The 24815-nt window shown below is 46.8% G+C and overlaps 1 protein-coding gene and 1 non-coding gene across 2 annotated transcripts; both read left to right on the forward strand.

The window, feature by feature from the left end:
* Nucleotides 1-17717: 17717 nt before the first annotated feature.
* Nucleotides 17718-18984, forward strand: LOC139052472 (uncharacterized). Its single transcript, XM_070529589.1, has one exon. The coding sequence runs from the start codon at nucleotides 17740-17742 to the stop codon at nucleotides 18982-18984; it is 1245 nt and encodes a 414-aa protein (XP_070385690.1). The 5' UTR covers nucleotides 17718-17739.
* A 3561-nt stretch (nucleotides 18985-22545) lies between these two features.
* Nucleotides 22546-22618, forward strand: TRNAK-UUU (transfer RNA lysine (anticodon UUU)). Its single transcript has one exon. It is a non-coding gene; the product is annotated as a tRNA-Lys (tRNA).
* Nucleotides 22619-24815: the final 2197 nt, after the last annotated feature.

Below are 24815 nucleotides of genomic sequence, written 5' to 3' on the forward strand. Positions count from 1 at the left end.
ATTGCTAGGTGCTCCTAAACCTCGGCTGCGTCTCTAACCAGCAGGGGACTCGCTCCTGACACTGCCCAGGCGGCGCGACCGAGCAGCGATTGTCAGCGCCTCTTGCGGCACCTTCCGTCAAAACTGACACTGACGCACGGCCGGTCTCGAGGGGAGCGCGCGCTCGCTCTCCTAGAGACCGGCCGTGACTGACGGACCGCGCTACTCACGCTGCCCACGCGGATCTGCCAATGTGATCGCTTGTTCATGCTTGTTTTGAAACGAAGAAATGGCGCAAGTTTTGCTGTAAGGTTTCAGACCAATCTTAAAATTAGACGGTCGGATACGCCCTGCCATTCGTCGTAAAGGGGAAAAGTTCTACGCTGCCGGGCACGTACACAGCGTGAGAGAAGTCGCCGGTGTGACTGTGCTGGCAAAGTAAACAAGAAGAAAGGGGGTTAACCGAGGGGCCCGATTTTTCTATTAGTCATCTCATGAGAACTGAATCATGAGAAGTGTCACTTCCACCAAGGCAAACACAACTGCAGCGTATCTATAGCCTGAGTACACTCAACCATCACATTATGCTGTGATCAAGCAGCTCAATTGAGTGTGCAGGCATGGCTGAGCTTATTAAGCGTTAGGGGCAGGTAAAGAAGGGAAAATCAGACATCCACCCGTTCGTGCTACAAAGGAAACCTAAACGGGTTGCTCAAAAGAAAAGCCTCAAAGTTGAAGAAAAAATCGTCCTGGTCCGGGACTCGAACCCGGGACCACCGCCTTTCCGGGGCAACTACCATCTGAGCTAACCAGGCGGCTAGCAGATGGCAGGGCGAAGTCGAATTTGTCGACAACACGAAGCAAAGGCAAGAGTTTGACGTAATAGTTCTGCGGAAACCGGCAAGGTGGAGATAAGTAATTAAATAAGGGAAAATCAGACATCCACCCGTTCGTAGCAATTGCTACTAATGAAACCGTAGGTGTTCCTATCCAACCTTTTGAGTTACCGTACACCCGTGCCGCAGACCCGTGCCGTGTCCTTCCGTGGTGCTGTTTTGACACGCTTGCAAAGCCTCATTAGCCAGGGATGATAGGCGCCATATCTTTTAAAATTACTAAAAGGCTCTTGTAAACAACTTCCAGAAAATTTTTATTAGACTGCTATTAGACAAGCAACTGCAGTACTTTGTTTACAACTGCCGAGGCACCGGCACGACCAAGCTTGGGCCGCTCCTGCCGCCAAGACTCGGGTGACCGTATCCGGCAATCTGAACCCAAACAGAGCCACACAGCGGGAAATGCTGAGCGACTCACGCAAGCCAGAACACCTGCAGCCACCGCGCAGTATGCCTCGTACACAGCAAAATAAATAGCTCTAAAAGTTATGGAGAATTTTCAAAAATATGTAAGTCGGCTGCTCGGCAAGACTTTCTCGACCAAAAACTTCAGTCTACTGACTACAATGCTTTCTAGTACGATCCTCCAGAAAGGAAGCGCGAGCACAAAACCACGGCCGGCCAGGAAATTGGAGTCGGAGAGCAGGCAGCCCTGCACGGCTGTTACAGCCTTTGACGCAGCAGTACCGCCGTCCCCACGCTATTTATTCCTGGGCAGTTTTCGATGTCTTGCACATTTGTCATCGTAAAACAGCGGTATGAGAACGTTTACCCGCAGGGCGGTGGCGCACGTGATTCAGAAGTTTCAAATCACACGCGGTCATAACAACAACATGTGCGCCACTACGCCGTCGACTGAAGTTGTATCAGTACCAGAGTTAAGCTTTCAACGCTACAGGTGGCGCGGCCGTCGCCGGGAAACTCCACTGTCAGGAGCGTTATCCGTCCCACTCGAAGTTTGTCTGCGTGGCCCTATTATGACCATCGGCGGAATGTCAACACAGCGCGCGTAAGAGCACGTTCTCCGAATCCGTTTTCCGCATCCGCGCCGCGCCCCCCTCCCCCCCGGCGCGCGCCGCGGCTCGTCACCCGACACCACGCGGGCCGTTCGACCCCTCAAAAACGGAAATGGTTGCTGCCCGACGAGCTGGGGGGTGGACGCCTCCCTATTCACAAAACACATGGGCAACTCGTGGCATTGCACAAGTATGTACAAAACAATCATGCAGCCCTACACCGTCCATTCTGCATGCTCGAGAGATGAGCGGCCTAACAGCAGATTAGTAAACTCCTCTTCCAGAACGTAGCCTTTTTGCTTGTTATAAATTGCATCAGGTCTTCTAGGTTTAGAATCTTATCCGCTTCCTTCTCCTTGCGGAATGCTTTGATGGGACTGCGCCTGGGGGAAGACGCAGGCGTGAGAGGGGTGCAGTGACGGTGTGCCATGTAAGGTCGTTGAGGTGAGAGAACTCTCGCACGATGTCGGCCTCAATGAAGTGAAGTTCAGAAACCTAGAAGGAAGTTAAAAGTTGTTCTAAATTTTATTCTAACATTCCTGATTTAAAGGAACTTTCTGTAATTGAGCAATTAACCTTCGCGTATTTTTCAAAAGTAACTATTTAAAGAAGTGCTGAAGATCTTAACCTGGAGTGCGGTGATACAATGAAATCTGCACGTGGCATCATCTTAATCCAGGCACTCTGGGCTTCTTCATCTTGCGGAAACTTGAAGACGTGATTTTTCTCCCCCGATTTGTAATTGCTCCGGCAATTGGGCACGCAGCACTTATTAGGCATATTGGCATGGCACTCCACATTCCGGGGCAATGAAGACTCGCGGTACACACAATCGCAAGCACAGCACAAGTGTTGAGACTGCGTGCACTGGTCACGTCTAGAAAAAAAATGTGCGTTCGGAAGCATGCGGCAGCATGGCCGAGCATGTCGGGACTTGTTTAACCGCGAAGCTATTCGAGGAGCGGCACGGCTCCTGGAACTAATCGAATTGTTGTCGCCGCCGCCGTCACCTCGGTCTTCTCCGAATAGCCGGGCTTGACTATTGTATATCTTCCGTGCTTCATTTTCAACACAGGTACGCCGCTAGTAGCTTCGCAGCGCACTGCAAGGAACTTCTATGTTGGCCTCTTCTGCGTGACGTAGCTCAAGGGGAGAGGGTCAGCCAGAAGGCCTTAGGGTGTTGGCGGAGAGCCTTTCCTCCTCTCTGGCTTGCGCGATCCGGCGCGGCGCTGCTTGAAAGTGGTGTTGCTGTTGCGTGCTGCGGAACGATTTAGAGATGTTTTAGTTCGTACTTTGTGAAATTTTCGCTATGTCCGTTAATATAACGTCGTCAGAGAAGCCTTTCGGTGCATCGGTAGCTACAGGAGGCGGAAATATGTCTTGGGGGCGCTAAAATGTGATGCGCTTTATCAGCCGAGGTCTGTGTATGCGTTGTAAACTATATTACTTATATTGGTTTTAATTCAACAAAGAAGCCCGGTGTCTCTGTATTACCAGCATTAAATGATAAATTAGCTCACTGTCTGATCGCTTGGCGTAGGGAGTGAAACATAAGAGCGCATGCTCATGCACGGCCAAGCGGCAGGCGCTATATAATATTTGTGATCACCGACATCGTGCCCGCACATTTCAAGTCTAGTAGCCTTGAAATTACTACATGTCTACGCTAGCGTTCCTGTGTGAGGCCGATGGCGCGTCTCAACACAGCGATCACTGCTGTTGGTGAACCAGCACGATACATATGTAAGCTGTGTGCTTCGGCATTGCCTTCTTGTCCTGTATACAGCCATAATATATGAGAGGGATGCCATAAAAAGAATGTGATGGCTATTTTTGAAGACAAAATTTCCGTAATAGGTGTGAGTGTGTCAGAGAACGGAATGAACAGAACCGAAAAAGAAATTAGGTTATCATCCTCTTTCTCGAAAAAGCAAGAGAAAACGGGCTAACGCCGCAATATGACCTCGCATAGTCACGCCGCAAAAGGTTTATATATACATAACCGCGGATGCCGTATCCTTAGACCCTGCAGTATATAGAACAAAGATACCTGTAATCCAGCACCTACCACTGCTTAGGACACTCGCGTAGTTCATAAACAGTCCCTTACCTGGACAAGCTTAATTCAGAATGTAAGGTATGCTGCTATTACTTGTCAAAACTATTTTATTCAGGGGCGGAAACCTCATCCATCGAACCAAGTAGTCACGCAATGTAACCTGCAGTGAACAGTTTCAACGCTTGTCAAAGTATAACATCACAGCTCCTATCGTAGCAGAATGGTACCTACGCTGTTACGATCGTCGCGTATGTTTCATGGCTCCTAAAGCGCAGCTTAGAAGTAGAGGATAATACTGCAATAAGGTCACATTATTGAATGGAACATTCTGAAATACACAGTTAATCTCAGAGGCTGATTGTAGGCTCAATTATATGCGCGCACATCGCGCGGCGTGTTCCATCCACCTCAACGCCAGCAGAAACTCCGGCCGTGACGCCTTAAACCACTTCAACACGTCTCACAGAACTGTTTGCCACGTAGAAGACGCACGTCATACTAAACAGACCGCACGACCGCGAAAACAAACGCCAGAACCTACCGCCGAGCGTATACCTGCCATGCAAAACACCGCTTTCACCCAAGCCAGCATGGCGCTGCTCATAGGCGGCGCCACTGCGTTCACAATATGGCGGCGCCTACGAAAAAGCGGTGTATGGGTATGGTGGCTACCAGCGCTGGAGTTTTCACGACACCTACAGCGCCGCCCTGGCCGTCAGAACGTTCACAACGCAGCCGCTCCCGCGGTCGAAAATTGCTACTGGTAGTGGCGTTGCGTGCGCTGAAAGTCGAAGGAAAACAAAAGGACGCCGACGATATTGTTGCGAATACAAGTGCCGCAGCTACGTCGTGATGAGGGATGATGTATCCTTCTGCGTCTTTCCATCTAAACCCTACGAACAAGAACGGAGGCGGCGTTGGATCCAAGCAGTCAGGCGAGCGGAGTAAGTTCCTGTCTTCTCTCCCTGTCAAGCGGTGTCGGGCTGGTGTTTAAATGGAATTTCGCGTGTGTGCTTGGTTTATTTGATAGTGAAGATGGTCAGCCGTGGCAGCCAGTACCAAACAGCAGAATGCGCTGTCGGCATTTCGTCGGAAACAAAATGAGCAATAGCATGCACCATCCGGCATATGTACCAACCATTTTTCCTTCTCAATACCACCGCCAAGCCCATTCCAATGCCACCGCACGAAGCGAACGATACGAAAAGTAAATATTATCCATTAATTGCCAAGAATTATGTGGGAGGGAAGCTGCCTTGTAATACGTGTTGTGTGCGCATACTGCCGGCGCACGCGCGACTAAGCCGCATGTGCGTTTTTTAAAAATGCGAATGCGGATGACGACTCGGCGCTGAGATGCATCCGGTAAATTTATGTAATTAGTGCTAAATGTAGCCAGCCTTGTTACGGATCCAGCAGTGGAGCACTCAAACCCTTGCTTGCGCGAGTCAGCTGATGCGATAAAGCTTTCTTCTCCATTGACTTCTGTGGTGAAGTAACATCTGAATTTTTTATGTCTAGCCAGAGAAATACGGAAAGTCTTCACGCCAACTAATACTTCCGAAACCATAGCGCAGCACGACCGGAGCCATAGCTGCTAGATTTGCGAGGCAAGCTGAAACACACGTGCACGGCCGCTCAATGGAAACGCACTTGGTGCGGCCCGTCGCGTCGCGCCGGTTTTACTGGGCGAGGGCGTGATGCGAGAGTTTACAGTTTCCGCCGTCGGGGCGCCACTGCTCCGGGACGCTTTGCAGGAGGAAGTAGAGTTACTGTATATGCTACCACAGGTAGCAGAGTTGCGCGTAGGTCCGCCATCTTGCCTGGCAAGCAACCAAATCTATGCGGCGAAGCCGCACTCTGTTTTTGCAGGCGACTTGCCTACCGTACTGTCGATCGACCGTGGGCGCATTTGCATCGCTTGTGGACTGCTTTTCCGCCTAATCGCAAACAAAGTGCATCGAAACAGCTGACAATAAGATCGTCAAGAAAAGGCGCCGAGATCGGTTCCCACCGAAGCTTATGCCAAGCGTATCCGCCGAGTCCATCTGCACGCTCTCGGCGCGTTTAGGCTCAGGAATCAAGAAGTCTAACAAGGATAAATCACCATATTTCAGCTTTCGCATCAGTGTCCTTAAATTAACACAAGTAACATGAGCGCACAAACAGCACAAGTAGCGATGAGCGCCGATGTGACGCGTCATGAACACAGGTATGTGCTGTCGCCGAAGGATCACAGTCCTAGCCTGCGCTTCTCTGACGAAGATATATGAATACACAGACGTGTCGACTGAAAGGCATCGCTGAACTAAGAAAACGTTGCATATCCTTCGCGTGAAGAACAACAAACGGCTATCCAAATCGGTAGTAACAGCCAATACAGCATTCCGGGTCGGTGGTTCATTTAGGACTTTTTTCGAAGTTAAAATGCCAATCGCAAGTAAAAATCGGTGTTGTGGCGCTTCCGAGCAAGCTGCTAAATATGGACAGCAAAATTTTCTTTGCGGTACAGGCGTGAGCTTTAGTTGCTGGGCGATAGCGCATCTACCATGACTGAGCGAGACTTCTCTCTGTGAAACTAAAACTGCTTCTTGGTCCTTGACATAGAAAATCATGCGCCGATGTTCGGCTTCTGGCGTGGCGTAGTGGTTAAGTACTGGGCTTGGGATTTGCAGGTCCGACGTTCGAATCCTGGTCGGAGCTTTTTTTGTTTTTTGTTTTTTAATGCGCCAAAATGCTCTCTGTTTCTTTCTGTTCTCAAAAAATATATATACGGTGTCCAGGCACCGCGTGTTTAACGCGCTAGAGCTGTTTTTCACACCAGTACCCAGTGCCTCCCAGTACGCCGCGCCTGCCCAGCACCCCAGCATCCAGCGCGCGGCACTGGGCCCATAATCCGGCGCTGCACTGGACACCGGATACTGGGTTTTGCAATAGGCATACCTGCTTATGTGCCAAAGCTCTCAACGTGTAGGCAGTCCTAAATATTACTGGTGAATAAATGACCAACCATTAGTATTTCGACTCTGGTACGTACCCCAATAAATTTGCTGTAGAAACGTACTCACCTACTAGCAGGCACTGGATATCAGCCACACCTTCAAGTGCCACTTTATTATGTGCCTTTTCACTGCAGGGATTCGAAAAGTAACCTTCTGTGGGAGTGTAGTGAAAGTTTTTCTCTCACAGGATTGACATAGCTACAATATGGGTGATAATGCAAAACACAGTAAAGGCCCTTACCGTATGGTAAATAACGACATTAATTCCTCTTGCATCCTGCTTCACATAAGCAGTAGTAGATGAAATATCTTTACTTAGTTGTGTAACCTCTTTTATGTTCAGAAACAGCAACCAGAGCAGTGAATTATCCTGAAAATGTGAGCTAGCTTTTTTATGACAGTTCTGTGAAAGCAGTGTGGTGCATGGGTTTGAATGGGATCGAATAAAAAGCTTATCCGCTTTCAGAGCGATTCGTGCAGACGGGAGCAGAGCACCTGGTCATTATATCATTCCGATGGGACTGCGCGGACACTGCGATGAACCAACTGTGAGATGCGCTGCGCACGTTGTGTTGTTTCTCCGCAGCTAGCGCGCACGCGAACAGCGAACGCCAAGATCGGCCGGATTCGCTTTGAATTTGACTGGCGATAACTTGTGCCAATCCAGTTCGCTGCAGCGGCGGCGTCGGGAAATACAAAAATTGGCCCGGGCATCTGCTTCTCCGCAATGCACGGTTGCTTGACTACCACGTGATGACGCTCTGCCAATAGGGGCGCTAGCGGCGTGATAAAACAGACGCGCAACTCTGCTACCTGCGGTAGCATATACAGTAACTCTAGGAGGAAGAGCGCCCGAGCGCCGCAGAGCCAGTGGGTCTCACGCGACGCAGCGGGTTTCTTTATGATATACGACTGCCCTACTGGATCTGCGCACGTGTGTGATCGTGTACGATGTGAACAGACGCCAGCGATGGCGCGCAACTACTGTGTGCCGCTGTGCAGCACCAACGCAAGGAAAGATCCGACAATATGAATTTCCGTGAGATCCTCAACGGCGGGCAGCATGGTTGAAGAACATGGTTTCGCCATGGTCGGCGAAAACAGCCGTTAAACTTCCCATTCAGGATGGTGAAACTTGTCTTGCCAGCTGCCATCTCATCTGCAGCCAGTGAGCTCTAGAGTAAGCTTGAATTCATCACTATGCGGAGTGAGCTAGTAGCTGATATAGAGTTAGCACCAATTGCACACCTGGCCGGCTACGTTGTACGTGCATGTGAGGAAAAGGTACAGTTGTTTTACAAGTTTAAAAATTTGATTAGGCGTGCATTCTTGTGTCCTTTGTTTAAGCGACTAATTCACACACACACACACACACACACACACACACACACACACACACACACACACACACACACACACACACACATACATATATACATACATACATATATATATATATATATATATATATATATATATATATATATATATATGTATGTATTGAACTATGTCTGTGGTCGATTTCATTACGAATATATTACATTATGTTATTTTCGTACCGTTTTCAAGCAGCGAGGCCAGCTGAAGCAATTTATAGATTGATCCACAACGTTGAAGATGGATGGCTAAGGTACCCAACAATAGAAGCAGTTGGCCTGTCTAAGCTAGTATGCACCTTCGTCACCAAGGTCATGAAGTGCTCAGACGTGAGACGAACCAGCAGGATATGCAACACCTTGATGTCAGCACTACTTCCTCATTTCACACAACGTCCGGCGCTGACTTGTGAAAAAGAGGATCTCAACCAAGCTGAGGACCTCTGCAGAGTATTTTTGAGCAAGCTCATAAGACCATTGTTGACGAACTGGGCTAGCAACCTGAATTCGACAGTGGAAAAAAATTTTGCTTACACATAAACCTCTCTCGAGGAAAGTTCTACGCCTGTAACGCTTTAAGATTCTGTGTACATAAACTTCGAAATGAAAAGAAATACTGGACTGAACCTACTGACTTCTGGCTTTATTGTTTTCATTCCGACCATTGATCTAGGCTAGTAGTGCCCATTTGCAAAATATTTCCCGCATATACCCGTGAACCGGCTGAACTATAATGCAGTACATTTCTGCATATCCAGAAACGTAAAACAGCGTTAATCATCGGCTCTAATTGTGGACCAGACTTATCAGAGTTCTGACTTCTTAAAACGAGCATTTTTATGCTAACCAACTAATTATATGCAAAAAGGTAATATAGCGGATAACCGGCTTCGTGTGTGTCGAACGCTCGAAGAAGCACTTCAGCATAGGTGACTTCCGACACAAACTGTCGCTGACAATTGCAGCGATGCTGACGTACTGCTATCAGTAGCAAATGGCCAGTTGACATTACCATTCATATTTTGTGAAACACCGCTACACAGCTGTTTATCGGAACAAATCAAGCATTGACCGCGCGGCTGCGGCGGGCGGAGCACAGCTCTCTCCCTGCAACTGTCCCGGAGCAGTGGCGCTGCGGCGGTGGCGATAGGAACTAGGCGCGTCACGCCTCTCTCGGCCGACGCGACGGGCCGCACCAAGTGCGTTCCATTGAGCATTCCATTGAGCGGCCGTGGCACATGTTAGCCGCGACACATTCTGAAAAATATATAAGCTTAAAAAGCCTCTTTCGTCATTTCTTCACTTGATGGCGCTAGCTTCTTTACGAAAACTGTCCACTTGAAGCGGCGCGAAAACGGAAACATACGAACTATAATACGGCCGCGCACGTGTGTGTCATCTGGTCGAGCGGCTGGGATATGCCGCGTTTCGTCGCCAGGGCGGCGTGCAACGCACTCTTTTCGACGGGTGCGGTGTGGGGTGCGGTGCTCGTTACGGCGGCTCACGGACGCTCCTGTGGTCGAGGCTTGAGCGACTTCGTTCGTAGCTAAGTACTTTGTTATCTTTATTAGCTAGTCTTTTGAAGTGTTTTATGTTGCATGGAGTAGGGGCGCAAATTTTGAATTCTTGGTAAGAGTAGCAAACGTTCCGGCTTTGTCTAGGTCTGGCGGCTCCCCCGTTAGGCTTAGTTGGTACGAGGGACCTATCGATAGGCTTAGTTAATTCTTTCAGCTAGCTCCTCGGATTCTTACATGGGGTAGGGAGTGATAATTCTTTATTTTAGTTTGGGATAGCGGTCGAGGTCGGCTTTGCTTGAGTGATTTGGCGAACTTCCTCGTTGGGCCTAGGGACGTAGGCCTAGCGATGAAATCGAAGAACGTGAAGGCCGCGGGGGATGGGGAGCAAGTGCAGTGCGACGACTGCCTGCGATGGTGCTTCCTCGACGAAACTAAGTTCCAGAATTTAGCAGACGTGGAGGGGTCTAGCTTCACGTGCAGGTCGTGCGAGGGCGTCAGGGAAGCCGTCCAAAAACTGGAAGGGAATTGGGCGGCTAAGTTCGACGACCTTAAGGCAGACCTGAGGGAGGAACAGGAGAAGCGGGTAGCACTGCAGGCGAAAGTTGACAGTTTCGTCAAGGTGGAGGCGGCCCAGGCCGCGCAGTTAAAATAAGGACCATGGCCGAGCTTGAGGAAGAAAAAGAAAAGAGCGCCGAACTGGAAAGGCGGCTCGACGCGCTGGAGACGCGGGTAGCGGAAAAGGTCGAGTCAGGACAACAAAGTGTTGGCAAAAACTCAGAAAGTAGGGTAGTCCCTACAGACGAAGTGGGAGGCAGGGAGCCAGAGCAAGCTCTGGCTCCCTGCAAGCAAGAGTGTACTCCAAGAGGGCTTGTGGGGCATTCTGGAAACTTTAGGATTGCAAGATGGAGTAACCAATTTCTTAAAAGTTATCTATAAAGGTAACCGGGTGATTATACAATGGGAAAAGCAGGTTTCGGAGCCTGTAATGATTCGGCGGGGGCTTAGGCAGGGGTGCCCATTGTCACCTCTGATGTTTATGCTGTACCTGCAAGGTTTAGAGGCGAAAATACAGCAAAGCGGACTCGGCTTCAACCTATCATTTTTCAAACAAGGAAAATTGATTGAACAGTCATTACCAGGACTGATGTACGCGGATGATATTGTATTAATGGCTGACAATGCAGAAGATCTGCAGAAATTAATGGACATATGTGGTACAGAAGGAGACAGATTAGGCTTGAAGTTTAGCAAAGAAAAATCAGCAGTCATGATTTTTAATGATAACATTTGCGGCGAGCGTAAGATACAGGAGGCCACGCTGGAGATAGTGGATAAATACAAGTACTTTGGGGTGTGGATAAATAATGGCATTGAGTATCTGACAGAGTACGAAAAATATCTAACGACTAAAGGTAACAGAAGTGCAGCGATTATGAAAAGTAGGACACTGTGGAACTACAATAGGTACGAGGTAGTACGAGGGATATGAAAGGGGGTAATGGTACCAGGCCTGACATTTGCCAGTGCAGTTCTATGTATTAGAACAGAGACCCGGTAACAGTTGGAAATTAGGCAACGTGGTGTGGGTAGGCTCGCTCTGGGAGCATATGGCAAGACACCAAATCTTGGAGTGCAGGGGGATCTAGGATGGTCTTCTTTCGAGGGCAGAGAGGCTAGTAGCAAGGTAGCATTTGAGGAGCGATTGAGAAAAATGGGAGAAATTCGGTGGGCTAGGAAGGTTTTCAGTTGCTTATACACGAGGAATGTTGACATGAGGTGGAGGAAGCGAACTAGAAAATTGACAAGCAAATACTTGGGCAGTAGCGGGGGGACAAGTAAGGAACCATCTGTCAAGAAAAAGGTTAAGGAGACAGAGATCGGTATGTGGAGTACAGAGATGCAAACCAAATCTGCATTGGAGACATACAGGACGTTTAAGCAAGAAATAGCCAAAGAAAATATTTACGATAACTCTAAGGGAAGCTCATTGTTGTTTGAAGCCAGTACAGGTGTACTGCGGACTAAAACGTACCGAGCCAGATACCAGGAGATAGATTTGGTGTGCGAGGCGTGTGGAGAGGAGGAAGAAACAGCTGAACACCTGATACTTGCTGGTAAACAACTTCACCCTGCAGTTGAATCTAACGGGGAACTATTCAAAGCTTTGGGTTTTAAAGACAGTGAAAGTAGAATAGACTTTGAACAGGTAGAAATAACTAAACAGAGACTATCTGATTGGTGGATAATATCAACGCAAAAGTAAAAGAGTAAATGCATATAGGTATACATGCATATAGAACCATTAAAGGCTAGGTGGCGCGTGCCGCCGCCACCCGATTCAAAGGGTTGAGCCTCAGTCATCCATCCATCCATCCATCCATCCATCCATCCATCCATCCATCCATCCATCCACGCGCCGCCTATCCAGCGCTGGTTCCCCATATGGCTAGCCGATTCGTCCATCTGTCTGTTGCCTGTACGCCGAAAATTCCTCTGGCGCGACCCCGTGCACATGCGCGAAAAAAAAAGAGAAAGAGAAGCACGCGATTGGCCGTGCCAGTAGTGACGTTGTTGCTCTCCGTCGCAGCCGAGCGCGCGCGCAGCAGTTTCTCGCCGGTTCATAAATGGGTAGGCCACGCGTCATAGGTACTCCTGAGGAGCAGCCAGCTTTCGATCATCAACGCCGAGAACACAACCGGAAACGAGCTCGTCTACGCCGTGTCGATGCTGCATCCCGGGCACGAGAACAGGTTCGTGCAGCCTAGCGCAAGCAGCAACTGCGTGCTGAGGATCCGGCAGCCTACGTTGCTGTCTTTTAAAAAACCGTCGGGATTAACCCAGTGATAAAGACCGGGGCCGCACATTTCAGCTTCGCTGCTTAACCAACTGTACGGAGTGCTTGGGTGGTAATTTTGTTTTAAATTGTTTGTTTATTTTTTCGTTGAATATCGCATTCTGACTGTCAGACAAGACTTTCCTGTCTTGTATCTCTGCATGAACATAGGGCACCACATTTTTTGCGATGCAGGTAACTACCTTCGAAGACGCGACAGAGCGTGAAAATAATAAAGAGCATACGCAATTACCGGCGTCCATCAAAGGCGGGATCCGAACTAAGCTCAAATCTCGCACGCACTCCATCATGTCATGCTTCATGTACCTACACGACTGCAGAAGTTCTCGCCGAACGAGGCTACTTTTTAGCAATACAGTCACCATTGATTTGTTGAGACCACTTGTAGGAGATAGAGAGACGGAAGAAAAGACGAAGGCGAGGAGGTCAACAACAACCGAGAATTCGGTTTGCTATTTCAACTTGATGATGGAGGAGGGCGAGATAAAAAGACAAGTTTTCTTCTTATTTTTTACGCTGACCAAATACGTGGTATTGGTAAGTGGACAATTGACTACACAAGTTTTTTTCTTTTAAACGTATATGTGGTCGTTGTCTATTTACGTACTTTTATTACAATAGGCGGATATGTATAGGCCAATCGAGGGCACATCACCAAACATCAAGATGAAAAAAGGCGGCAGACCGCACACCCTGTGGGAATCGATGTTATGCGAAGCATTGTGCGGAGAGCCTACCAAGTTAACGAAACGACCCTGAGAGTGCCAAGGCGTAGACGGCTGTTTCATGAGCTACATGACACGCATGTCATGATATGCATGTCAACGTATATAAATTATGGGGTTTTACGTACCAAACCACTTTCTGATTATGAGGCACGCCGTAGTGGAGGACTCCGGAAATTTCGACCACCTGGGGTTCTTTAACGTGCACCTAAATCTAAGTACACGGGTGTTTTCGCATTTCGCCCCCATCGAAATTCGAACGCCGTGGCCGGGATTTGATCCCGTGACTTCGTGCTCAGCAGCCCAACACCATAGCCACGGAGCAACCACGGCGGGTTTCATGTCAGTGTCACGACCTATCATTTGTGTTCGTCATACACTCTTGCAATATCATGCCAATTTTGGTTCATACCAAGACGAAGGCGGATGTTTCATGACTATTGTACACAACGTGCACTAAAAAACATGGCACGCATGTCATGACATTCATGTCATGGCCTATCATCTATGTTCATCATCACTCGTGTTATGCTATACCAATTTTGGTACATACGATGACGCATGGCGGCTGCTTCATGACTTGCACGACACTCACGTCATGACCTGTCATTTATGTTCATCATGCACTCTTGTCATACTATGACAATTTTGGTACATATCATGACGCATGGTGGCTGTTTCATGACTTACATGATACGCATATCATGACATTAATGTCGTTTATGTTCGTCATGCACTCTTGTCATACTATACCAAATGTGGTACGTACCATGACGCATGGTGGCTGTTTCATGAGCTACATGACATGACCTATCATTTATGTTCGTCATACGCTTTTGTCATATTACGCTAAGATGATCCTACCAAGGAGTCAACATCCAAGGAAACCGCACCCGCACCCCTTGCAGATACCAGCCAAGCCGGTAAGGGCCAAACCCAGCCGGCCGTCGCATCAAAGCCAGCGTTATTTCCGGAAAACGCGGATAGCGTGAATGCTGTAAGCCTGGTTACAACTGGGCCGCAGGGCGACAACCAGGAAGACGCCGATGCCGAGATGCCCGCAGCGTCAAGTGTACCAGTGAATCGGGCTCACAAGGATTGGGATAATCAGGAACCGAGATTGGTCGGTGAACACGGCGAGGAGCCTCCGCCGAAGGCACCTTCAACGCGCCGCGGACCGTTCAAGCCCAAACCGAAATTGCCACCGGAACGCAGTACTGCGTCTGCTGTCCCTCCGCCTTAGCGGAGGTTTCTTTTGCCACAACGGTAGAAGCCCGGTCTTTGATCGTGTCAGTACTAAACTCAAACGCCTTAATGGCTATGGATTCACCCTGTTTAGCGTGTGAGTAGACTGATCGGAGTCTCCCATTTCCATAGATAGCTACCAACCTCACGTCCAGCCTACTTGTGGCTACGCTTAATGTAAAGGGCCTGTCTGCGCGTAGAAGGCAACTGCAACTGAACCGCCTTCTGCTAGAAAACGAAAGAGATTTGCTCGCGGTTCAGGAAACTAAAATTGAAGACGAAGAACAAACAGACAGAATGGTAGCGGTCTATCGTTGCAGATACAGAGTTTGCGTATGTCATGCTGTTGGAAGAGCAGGTGGATGCGTTATTTTTTTAAGTAATGGTATTGGGGCTGTTGATACTGTGTTCTCGCGTGAAAGAGGGCGTCTTGTAATGTGTGGTCTTGAATCGGATGGAGTGGCTTGGAGAGCTCTGTGTGTATACGCTCCGAATGCGATTGATGAAAGGGAGAGTTTCTTCTGACAGGTGAAGCCTGTCCTGCTTACTGAAAGGCGGGTGATCTTGCTTGGTGACTTCAATTGCGTCTGTAGAACAGAGGATAGGACAACAAACCGTTCCTTTCGGGTCCGGAGCTTCGACTTACTTTCAGCAATTGTAAGTGAGCATGACCTTGAAGATGTAGGCTTGATATCGACGCATGAAGGCCAGGCAATGTACACTCCCTTTCAAGGAGGCCGTCATGCTAGATTGGACCGTATATATATATATTCCTGACGAATGTTCCCTGTTATGTTCTGACTACCAGACGATCTATGTCTCTTTTAGTGACCACTGCCTAAGCATGGTTACAATCGGTACGAAGAGAATAGCTGCGAAATTTAATTTGGACTTGTGGAAGTTTAACGATAATTTACTGGAAGATGAGTACGTGGCTAAAGTCAAGGATTATATAGCGAACATGCTGCGAAGTAACTCCGGAAGCTTTATATAAGTATGGGAGCAGTTCAAATGTCATATTAAAATAGCCGCTATTGATAGATCTTGTGCGCTTCGGCGAAAACGAAAACAACGAATTAAGGAGCTGCAGAGTGCCCTAGATTTTATGCTAAGTATGGAGTGCTACGAGCCGGGATTGTTCACAAAAGAAATTAAAGAGGTCAAAATTAAGCTCGAGGCAATAGACGAAGAAATGTACCGTGGCGCAGTGATAAGGGCGCGTAACGAAAAACTGTGGTCCGGAGAAACGCCCACCAAACGCGCGCTCATTGATGAAAAAAGGCACGCTCTGTCAAAAGAGATAACATAAATATGCTATCAAAACGAAATCACAAATCGAAGAGAAATAATAAAGCAGGCATTCGTCGAACATTACACATATATATTCAGCCTTAATACACCGAACACTGACTACTTCAGAACATCAGAACAGAATACCTGTCGCTGATGCCGAGATTAGAGGACGACGTTGTGCACGCTCTAGAAGCTAGTAGCCAGACAATGCTGCCCTTTATCCCCCCTGCTTTTCGCTCTATACCTCGAGCCCTTTTCTTTGCGGCTGCTGAAGTGCCCAAACATCCAGGGTTACACTTTTCATAAAACTGAAGTTCGAGTCTCAGCATATGCTGATGATGTAGGAGTGTTTTGTAAGGACCATGACAGTGTTAAAGCAGTTGTACAAGAGGCTGTAAAATTTTGTACTGCAAGTGGAAGTGCTATTAACTGGAACAAGTGTCTTAGTTTTTGGCATGGGAATTAGCAATACAAGCCTGAGTCTTTTTGTAACATCCAGTGTGCGGTAACTCCAGGCACCTACCTAGGTGTCCCCTTAAACATTATCGAGATAGCAAAGAATATTGGGACAATAAAGTAGTGCGAGTGAAAACCCAGGACGGCAAATGTGGAGGGCATAAATTTTCGATGTTTGCAAGAGCCACCGTGTGTAATTTGTTTTTAGTTGCTCAAATCTTTTATGTGATGCAAGCGTTATGTCTGACGAGGATGTCTGTGCAAAAGCTGCATAGAGTATTTGCGATGTTTATGTGGGCCTCAACATGGGAACGTACAAGCCGTAGTAGTCTGTTCCATAGTGTGTTGAATGGTGGGCTGGGTTTGTCGCATTTGTTCCTCAAACAGATTGTAAGCAGGTTTCTTTTTTTGTGCGATCAAAAGATGTTTTTCTGAGAACAATGATTCAAGCTCGACTGCGCGATTCATTGCCTGATTATGTAGTGTCGTCCATGCATAAGGAGCCAATGCCTTTAAGTGATTTTTTGCGTGAAGTGGTCGCGTCATTCCAAATACTAAAAGCAAGATTTTCTAGTGAATATATGGCCGCTGTTACTACTAAGAAGTTGTATAAAGATCTTGTTGATGTATTCTTGTCTGTACCGTAGTATACTACAGTATTTGTTTTAGGTTCAGAACGAGATGTTCCTAAGAGAGTTAAACGAATGCCGGTAAGAGCTTCTGTTAAATCTGTTTTTTCAACTACATACAGGCACTCTCCCAGTGAAACCGTGGCTGCAAAGCCAAGGCATTTTTGTACCTTGATCTGTGAATTGCTTTATATGCAAAAAACCGGAGACGATTGAGCATATCTTTTTGGACTGCCATGACGCAGTGTTTTTGTGGGATATTCTAAAACGTAGCTTTAAAAAGGAATTGCCGTTAAGTGCTTTCGGGATACGCTTCCTGCCATGCGCGGAACCAGAGGGAGTGCCTGTTGATCTGTTAATGCTTCTGTGCATGCACAGCGTGTGGCAAACGCATATGGATATTAGACATGAGCGCATTGTTCAGGCCCCAGCACATGAATACTTCATTGAAAGTGTGTTATATATGCGCGAATTTTTCTGTGCACAGAGTGATCCTCCTGATTGGTTAAGTGCTTTGGACAAAGTGACTAGCCTTCATCGTTCTTATCACACCACACTGGTCCGGCATTGATTAGTTCTTTTTTTATGGCCATGTAATATTCACATTGTACTTTCCTTTGACAAGCCGGTAATATTAAAGTAATTAAGGAAAGAGGAAGAAGAAGACGGCGTTCCGAACGGTCGCTTTTTTCATGTTCTCCGCTCCAAAGGATTTATCGGCCCCTGGCCGAGGTGCTGCTCAGGCTTCAGCCAGCAGCAATGACTACCGTGTTGTGATACCTCGTCTTCCTACCGGTAAGCTGGTTGTGGACTCCGTTTTCCTGCATGCTGACTTAAGTGGTCGACCGTACAGAGCCCAAGACTTCAGAGACGCCCTTCGGAACGTTATTGACCTGAAGGAAATAAGTTCCATCGGTCAATTTCAGATGTCACACGTGTGGATGGTGACGTGCAAATCATCAATTACAAAATCAAAGCTAGTCACGTGCGGAGAATTATCCGTAAAAGGTAGACGCTGCCTCGTTATTGACCCCGAGGCCACAGAAGTGAAAATGAAGCTTTTATGGCTTCCTGAGCGTTTGGCAGACGATCACATTCGAGATGCGCTCCAGGCTTACGGGAAAGTGAAGTCCATATCAGCAGAAAGCTGGAGAGTATCGGAAATGGAGCAAATGCGTACCCTAAATCGTGACGTGGTGTTGACTCTTGCCGATAGAGTCGGCGTGGGCGACGTTCCACATCTGCTACACGTTTGTGGAGTGCAGAGCCTTGTATTGATTCCAGGCCGGCCCCCACTTTGTCTCCGCTGTAACAAGGTTGGGCACATTCGTCGAAACTGCAGAACCCCACGTTGTGAAGCCTGCCGACGCTTTGGCCACACAGATGAAGAATGTGTTGTGACATACGCCGACAAGCTACGACACAGGACAAGGCCTCCAGAAGAAAGCCTGCAGGAACACATAATGGATGTTACTGAGGTTCTCGACGCAACGGGAGACGTTCCCTCTTCCGCGAATAGCAGCTGTGCCAGTAAAGCCCCTCTACATGTTGAAGACAATGACATCGCAGAACCGCCCGTGGAAAAGGAAAGTAGCGAAGAGAAAGAAGTGCCCGCTACCACGCAGACTGTTTCCGCCCAGCCAGCGAATGAGACAGCCGCTGATGACTCATCTGCTACACCGAAGCACGTCAACACGTGCGCTATGCTGTCAGAAGACAGACGAAGTAGCGCGGATACGTCAATTCCGAAGCGCCGTGCGACTAACAGATCAGAATCAAGCACAGACAGCGAGACGGCCAGTACCACAAGGAAAGCACGTCGCCGCAAAACATCGACACACTCAGGACAGTGCCGGCGATCAAGGTCCAGGAGGCCTGGTGAGGGTTCGGAGGGAGCCTCACCGTTACCCTCTAAGACCGACCGCATAGAGAATTAAGTCTAAATAGTTGGTATTCACCATGGCCCTGTCCCAACAACTTCTCTTCGCAACTTTAAACGTGAGAGGCCTTAGGTCTTTGCAGAAACAGGCGCAGCTTCGCCGGCTTTTGTCTAGGAAGCGGCTCGACTTCGTCGCCGTGCAGGAGACGAAGATTGAGAGTGATGACGAGACAGAAAGGGCTTTGCGACCTTTTCTGTCTGAATATAACGTCTGCGTTTCACACGCTCTTGGTTTATCCGCGGGCTGTTTCCTGTTTCTGAAAAAGAGCCTACTTTGTTCAGCACTTAGTTACCATGTAGACACTGAAGGCCGCTATATATGCTGTGATTTTGTGTTGCAGGGTGTGCCATGGCGATTAGTCAACGTCTATGCATTTAATGACGCTGCAAAACGAATTGTCTTATTTGATACTGTGCGTAGTCTAATGGAATGTGATCGTTGCATTGTGTTAATGGGCGATTTCAATTGTGTATGTGATCCGTGCGATCGAAGCGGCATTAACACTCAGCGGGACAGGAGTGGTGAAGTTTTGTCTAACATAATAGAAAATGCAGGGCTCGTTGATATAGGAGTGTCGGGACAGGGAGCTCGCTCTTATACACGAATTCAAGGTCGCTCTTATGCCCGCCTTGATCGGATTTATGTTTCTTCATCACTCCTCTCCCGGGAACTGTCCTGCACTACTATCCCAGTTTCGTTCTCGGATCATTGCATGGTTATCGCAAAGATTGGTGAGAAATCTGTAACCAATTTCCGACCACAGTGGGCACTCTGGAAACTTAACTCTGAGCTCCTAAATGATCAGGATTTTATTAATCGCGTACGCATGACCCTAAAACATTCTCTTTCCACTGACTTGCCGTTATTTGCAGCTTGGGAACTCTTTAAACAAGAGGTTCGTACAGTGGCTATAGAAATTGGATCGCTGAAAGCATTCTATAGAAAAAATGAAGAAACATTACTTCTTAAAAGCCTACACAACCTTTACCAGATGGAATGCGAAATGCCAGGCACTTACATTGTTGACATAGAAAATCTTAAATGTGAGTTGCAAAAGTATGATGCACTGCGTTACAGAGGTGCGCGAGTTCGATCTCGAAATAGGCGTGCTCTGCAGTCTGAGCAACCAACACGCCAAGCTTTACTTGACGAGCGACGTCACGCTGTTTCCAAAGTAATTCCGGAAATATACTCCGAAGGTACTCTTTTAACAAATACGAATGACATAATTTCTAAGTTCGAAACTTACTACAGTGTGCTGTTTAGTGCTCGGCCCGATGATCACGATGCAAAAGTTTTAGAGAGTTTTGTGTCTCTCGTAAAACCTTTACAGGATGATGACTGTGCATGCATTAGTGATACCCTTACGATACAAGAAATTGAGCTAGCTATTGATCAGCTGCCGCTGTCGAAAACACCCGGCCCTGATGGACTTTCCTGTGAATTTTACAAAGCTTTCAAATCAGTTATCAGTGCCATATTATTGGACATTTTTATTACAAGCTTAGAGGTAGACGCCCTTCCGCAATCTTTTTGCAAAACCCACACAGTTTTAATTCCAAAAAGTTCAGATAAAGAGAAACTGCGTTCTGTTGAAAGCTACAGGCCAATCACATTGTCAAACGTAGATTATAAAATTTTTGCAAAAATTTTATCGAATAGATTGCAATTTGCGATGTCAATTCTCATTGGTTCCCATCAGACGTGTGGAATTAGAGGCAGATCCATTCAAACCAACATACATATCGCCCGTACACTCCTTCAGTATTGTTACGGTTCCACTGAACAGCTTGCAATGCTCCAGGTAGACCTTGCTAAAGCTTTTGACCGTGTCAGTCACTCCTATCTATTTACACTTCTGGAGCATGCCAATGTTGGCTCCGTTGTGCTTAAAGGCATTAGGCTATGCTATACGTGTTGTACCACTCGTTTAGTTATTAATGGCCAACTCTCTAAACCAGTTTCCATTTGCTCTTCGGTAAAACAAGGATGCCCTATGTCCCCATTACTATTCGCCCTTTATCTGGAACCGCTATGCTTAAGCGTAATTCAGTCGAGTGACATCCATGGCTTCAATATACTGGGTAATGAAGTAAAAGTCTTAGCTTATGCAGATGATTTAGCGTTCTTCTGCACGGATAAGTCCAGTGTTGAAAAGGTAGTATCAACAATAGAGGAATTTGGCAGCGTATCAGGAGCACGAATGAACTCCGCAAAAAGCTTAGGCTTATGGTTTGGCGCATGGTGCTATACACCAGAACAGTTTGCAGGCGTTAATTGGACCGGTGTCCCGCCAAAGTATCTCGGCGTGCCGCTAGACGCATATAAATTAAGCGCACACTATTGGAAAGAACAGGTTTCTGCCCTGCAAGGTTACGCCCAGACATTCATTCCACATCGACTTTCTATTTTTGGGAAAGCCGAGGCCTGCAATAAGTTCTTGGCAACAAAAATTTACTATGTATTGCAAGTTATACATTGTGCCAGGCTCTACATCCAACGCTTTCACCGAATCTTTGCGACCTTCGTATGGTCTTCCACTTTTGAGCCCATGAGGCGAGACAATATTTTCAGGCCCGTTAGTGAAGGTGGGCTGGGTTTAGTACATCTTTATGTGCGGCAAATAGTGTCTCGTTTTTTCTTTTTTCGTGATACATCACATCCTATAATTCGGTCATTCATGCAAGTCACACTTGTTAATGCTTTACCGGATTTAATCGTTTCTTCGAATTTTTCTTCGCGTTTATGCTTGTGGGGGTTCATGCAAGAAGTTTACTTGGCGGTTCGTTTCCTGACAGTTCGGTTTTCCACTGAATACTTGTACTCTGTGTCGCGTAAAACGTTATACAAAGATCTATTGTCCATGCTTTTTCCGCCTCCATTTTACCGATCACTATATATTCAATGGCCAGGTCACGATGTTCTAAAGCGAGTTCGTAAAATGTATATATCCCCTTGCTGCAAAACATTGTTTTATAAACTTCATAGTGAAACCATACCGGTTAAAACATGGCTACAGAAAATGGGTATCTTTGTCACTTCTGTTAACTGTCGCCTTTGTGACGACGTGCCAGAGACGATTGAACACTGTTTTATTAGCTGCACCGACGCCATACTATTTTGGGATGTCCTCCAACGGACTTTGAAAAAAGACTTTGACATCAACGCTCATACTGTGCGATACCTGCTGCCGACCGCTGATAATAGTGCACCTTTCGATATGTTTTTTCTCATCGGAATGCACAGTTTGTGGAAAACGCGAATGATGGACCGAAACGCCGAAACGGTTGTACCTACAAGGGTGAATTTCATTCAAATGACACTACACCTAAAGCAGGTTTATGATGGACTTGATACCCAGCCGGACTGGTACCCCATTTTGGTGAGGTGCCTATCCTTACCACCCTTCTAAAGTGAAGCCACATTTCTACCCACAGTATGAACGATGCCTTTTCTCTGAGTGACTACGACTGTGCTCTCCATACTCTGACTATGCACGACTGGTGAATATCGGGTTGCTGCTACTGTAATAAATACCATGAAAGAAAAAAAAAAAAAGCCCGGATAGCTCAGTCGGTAGAGCGTTAGGCTTTTAACCTAACGGTCCGGGGTTCGAGCCCCCGTTCGGGCGATTCTTTTTAGTTTTTTTTTTTACATCACGGTTCGCGAGCAATAATTTAAATTGTGTGAATTAACATCTTGAATCTGCACTGAGGGTTCGATGGCACGGCGCGGTGGAGAGCGCTGGATTATTTTGACCAATCGGGATTCTTTAACGTGAACCCAAAGTACGGTGCACGAGTGTTTTCTTTTTTTAGTGAAGCGTTTAGCTAAGTACCCTACAAGTAACGGCGATGCGTACAAATGTGTTTACTTTAATCCTATGCAACGTGTTTATTCAACACAAAGGTCACAAATTTATTGTCATCCAGCTTTTACGTTCGTGCACTACACCGGTGGCAAGTTATTACGATATTTTTAATACAAACTCTAAATCAGACAAATGCACCATGTGACACGTATGTACGCAGTGTGTCACAATTACCAAGACGATGCATGATGCTTATCGAGCGATGAGTGGGGAGGAGAGGTGTATGCATAAAAAAATGCGACACATGTCAAGCAAGATCTAGAGATTTTTTACCACTTGTGTCGCAGTGTGACATATCCATTCTGATGGACTCGCCAAGGGTGGACTCACACTCAATGGCACATAATGAGTGGCTAAATCAGAGGAGATAAAGTAAATAAATGAAGCGGTTAAACATAGGTCACCCCTTTATTAAAACATCGTTGTGCTTTAGAGATACCCGTTGAACGACACTATATATTGCGTTTTAAATAGCCAGTTAGTTTCTTTCTTACGCAGAATATAGGTGCACATATTTTCTCATTATGCAAGGGTTACATCAGTCCGTTCGTAGGTGCTTTCATTTGGTGCACATATATCCACTGTATAAATATCCGCAAATATATCCACCGATTTAGCGACCGACCCAGTGGAACCCAGCACTCGGAAAACCAGGGCACTCAGCCAGGCAGTCATGCAAATCCGGGAAAATGAGCAGAGATAGCTTGGCTTTAAAAAAGGGTGGTAGTTTCGGTGTTAATGACCAAAATGAAGTCATCTCAAAGTGGTCTGCTGTACTACGTACTCTTTTATACGTCTACAGACTGCCCGAATGCGCTCGAGTTGTTTCTTTAAGGAGACGAAGACTGGCTAATGCCATTGTTTGCTGCTATGACCATGATAGCGTATTTAACTTTAGAGGCTAAGTCACATTAATGCCGAAGCTAGGCTAAAATTTTGCTTCCTTGGAACGTAAAAGTTGTTTAAAGAACTTTTTATGAAGCAAGTCCTGAATGAAGTGTTTTACTAAATTTCAAACCAATAAATGCAAGGAGTGGTGACTTTTCAATGTCAGACCATAGGTGAGTGTTTTACTTCGCTCCCCAAAGATGGAACTCGTTGAACTTTATCATTAGTGAGCTGAAGGACGCAGTGACTTCAAATTCACTTTATTTTGTTTCTCTTTGTGCCCACTGTTTTGTGATTTTGCAGAGCCTAGCACCAAATTTTGCACCGTATCATGAATTGCAGTAAATTCGAGCTGCAAAGCCGACTAAAGAAGGTAAATAAACAGTAGATATTGCAGTAGAAACTAAACCAGATACTTCACAGGGCGAAAAAAGGCACCCAGCCAGAAAAGTGTGAGGTAGTCGATGAAGCGCCATTATTTCTCATGTATGGGCTGTACAAGACGAAACTCGACTTCGACAATACTTCATAAGAAGGTCATCTGTAACATGTTAATGTGAAATCTTACATCGGCAATTTATGGTTTCGCAGCAGCATTCCCACGCTGCGAGAGTGAGCAAATAAATGAACAGTAACGTGGTTGCACTATCTATATTGCTTGGGAAATTGCTGCCATATTGCTGCGACAGAGTTTTGCGAAAAGCTCTCGCGAAATCGCCACGAGCTGTGAAATCTCGTCGGGAAATCCTCGGCATTTGATAGAGAAAAAGTAAACAAAGGTAGTAACAAGTGAGAACGATGCAGGCTTGCATTCTCCGATAAATAACACGAATTGGCGACGAACTCTATCTGCCTCTGATCGTCATTTGGAGAAGCAGAATGGATAATAGGCGCCTTTCTTCAAGCGTATGAAGCTGTGCAACTAATGAAGGCTTCTATGAAAGAAACGAAGCAACTTTCTAAATGAAATTTGTGCCTTAATGTAAAAGCGTGTGTCAGCGAACTTCAGCTTCAATGCTCGAATTAAGCGGCAAGTATTGCTTTTATTACGTCCAATAGAATTTATGAG

Source organism: Dermacentor albipictus, unplaced genomic scaffold (genome assembly GCF_038994185.2).
Source record: "Dermacentor albipictus isolate Rhodes 1998 colony unplaced genomic scaffold, USDA_Dalb.pri_finalv2 scaffold_24, whole genome shotgun sequence".
Taxonomy (NCBI): domain Eukaryota; kingdom Metazoa; phylum Arthropoda; class Arachnida; order Ixodida; family Ixodidae; genus Dermacentor; species Dermacentor albipictus.

Excerpts from the sequence above, each read along its gene's own strand:
- LOC139052472 (XM_070529589.1), top strand. The coding sequence starts at position 17,740 with ATGTTCTCCGCTCCAAAGGATTTATCGGCCCCTGGCCGAGGTGCTGCT.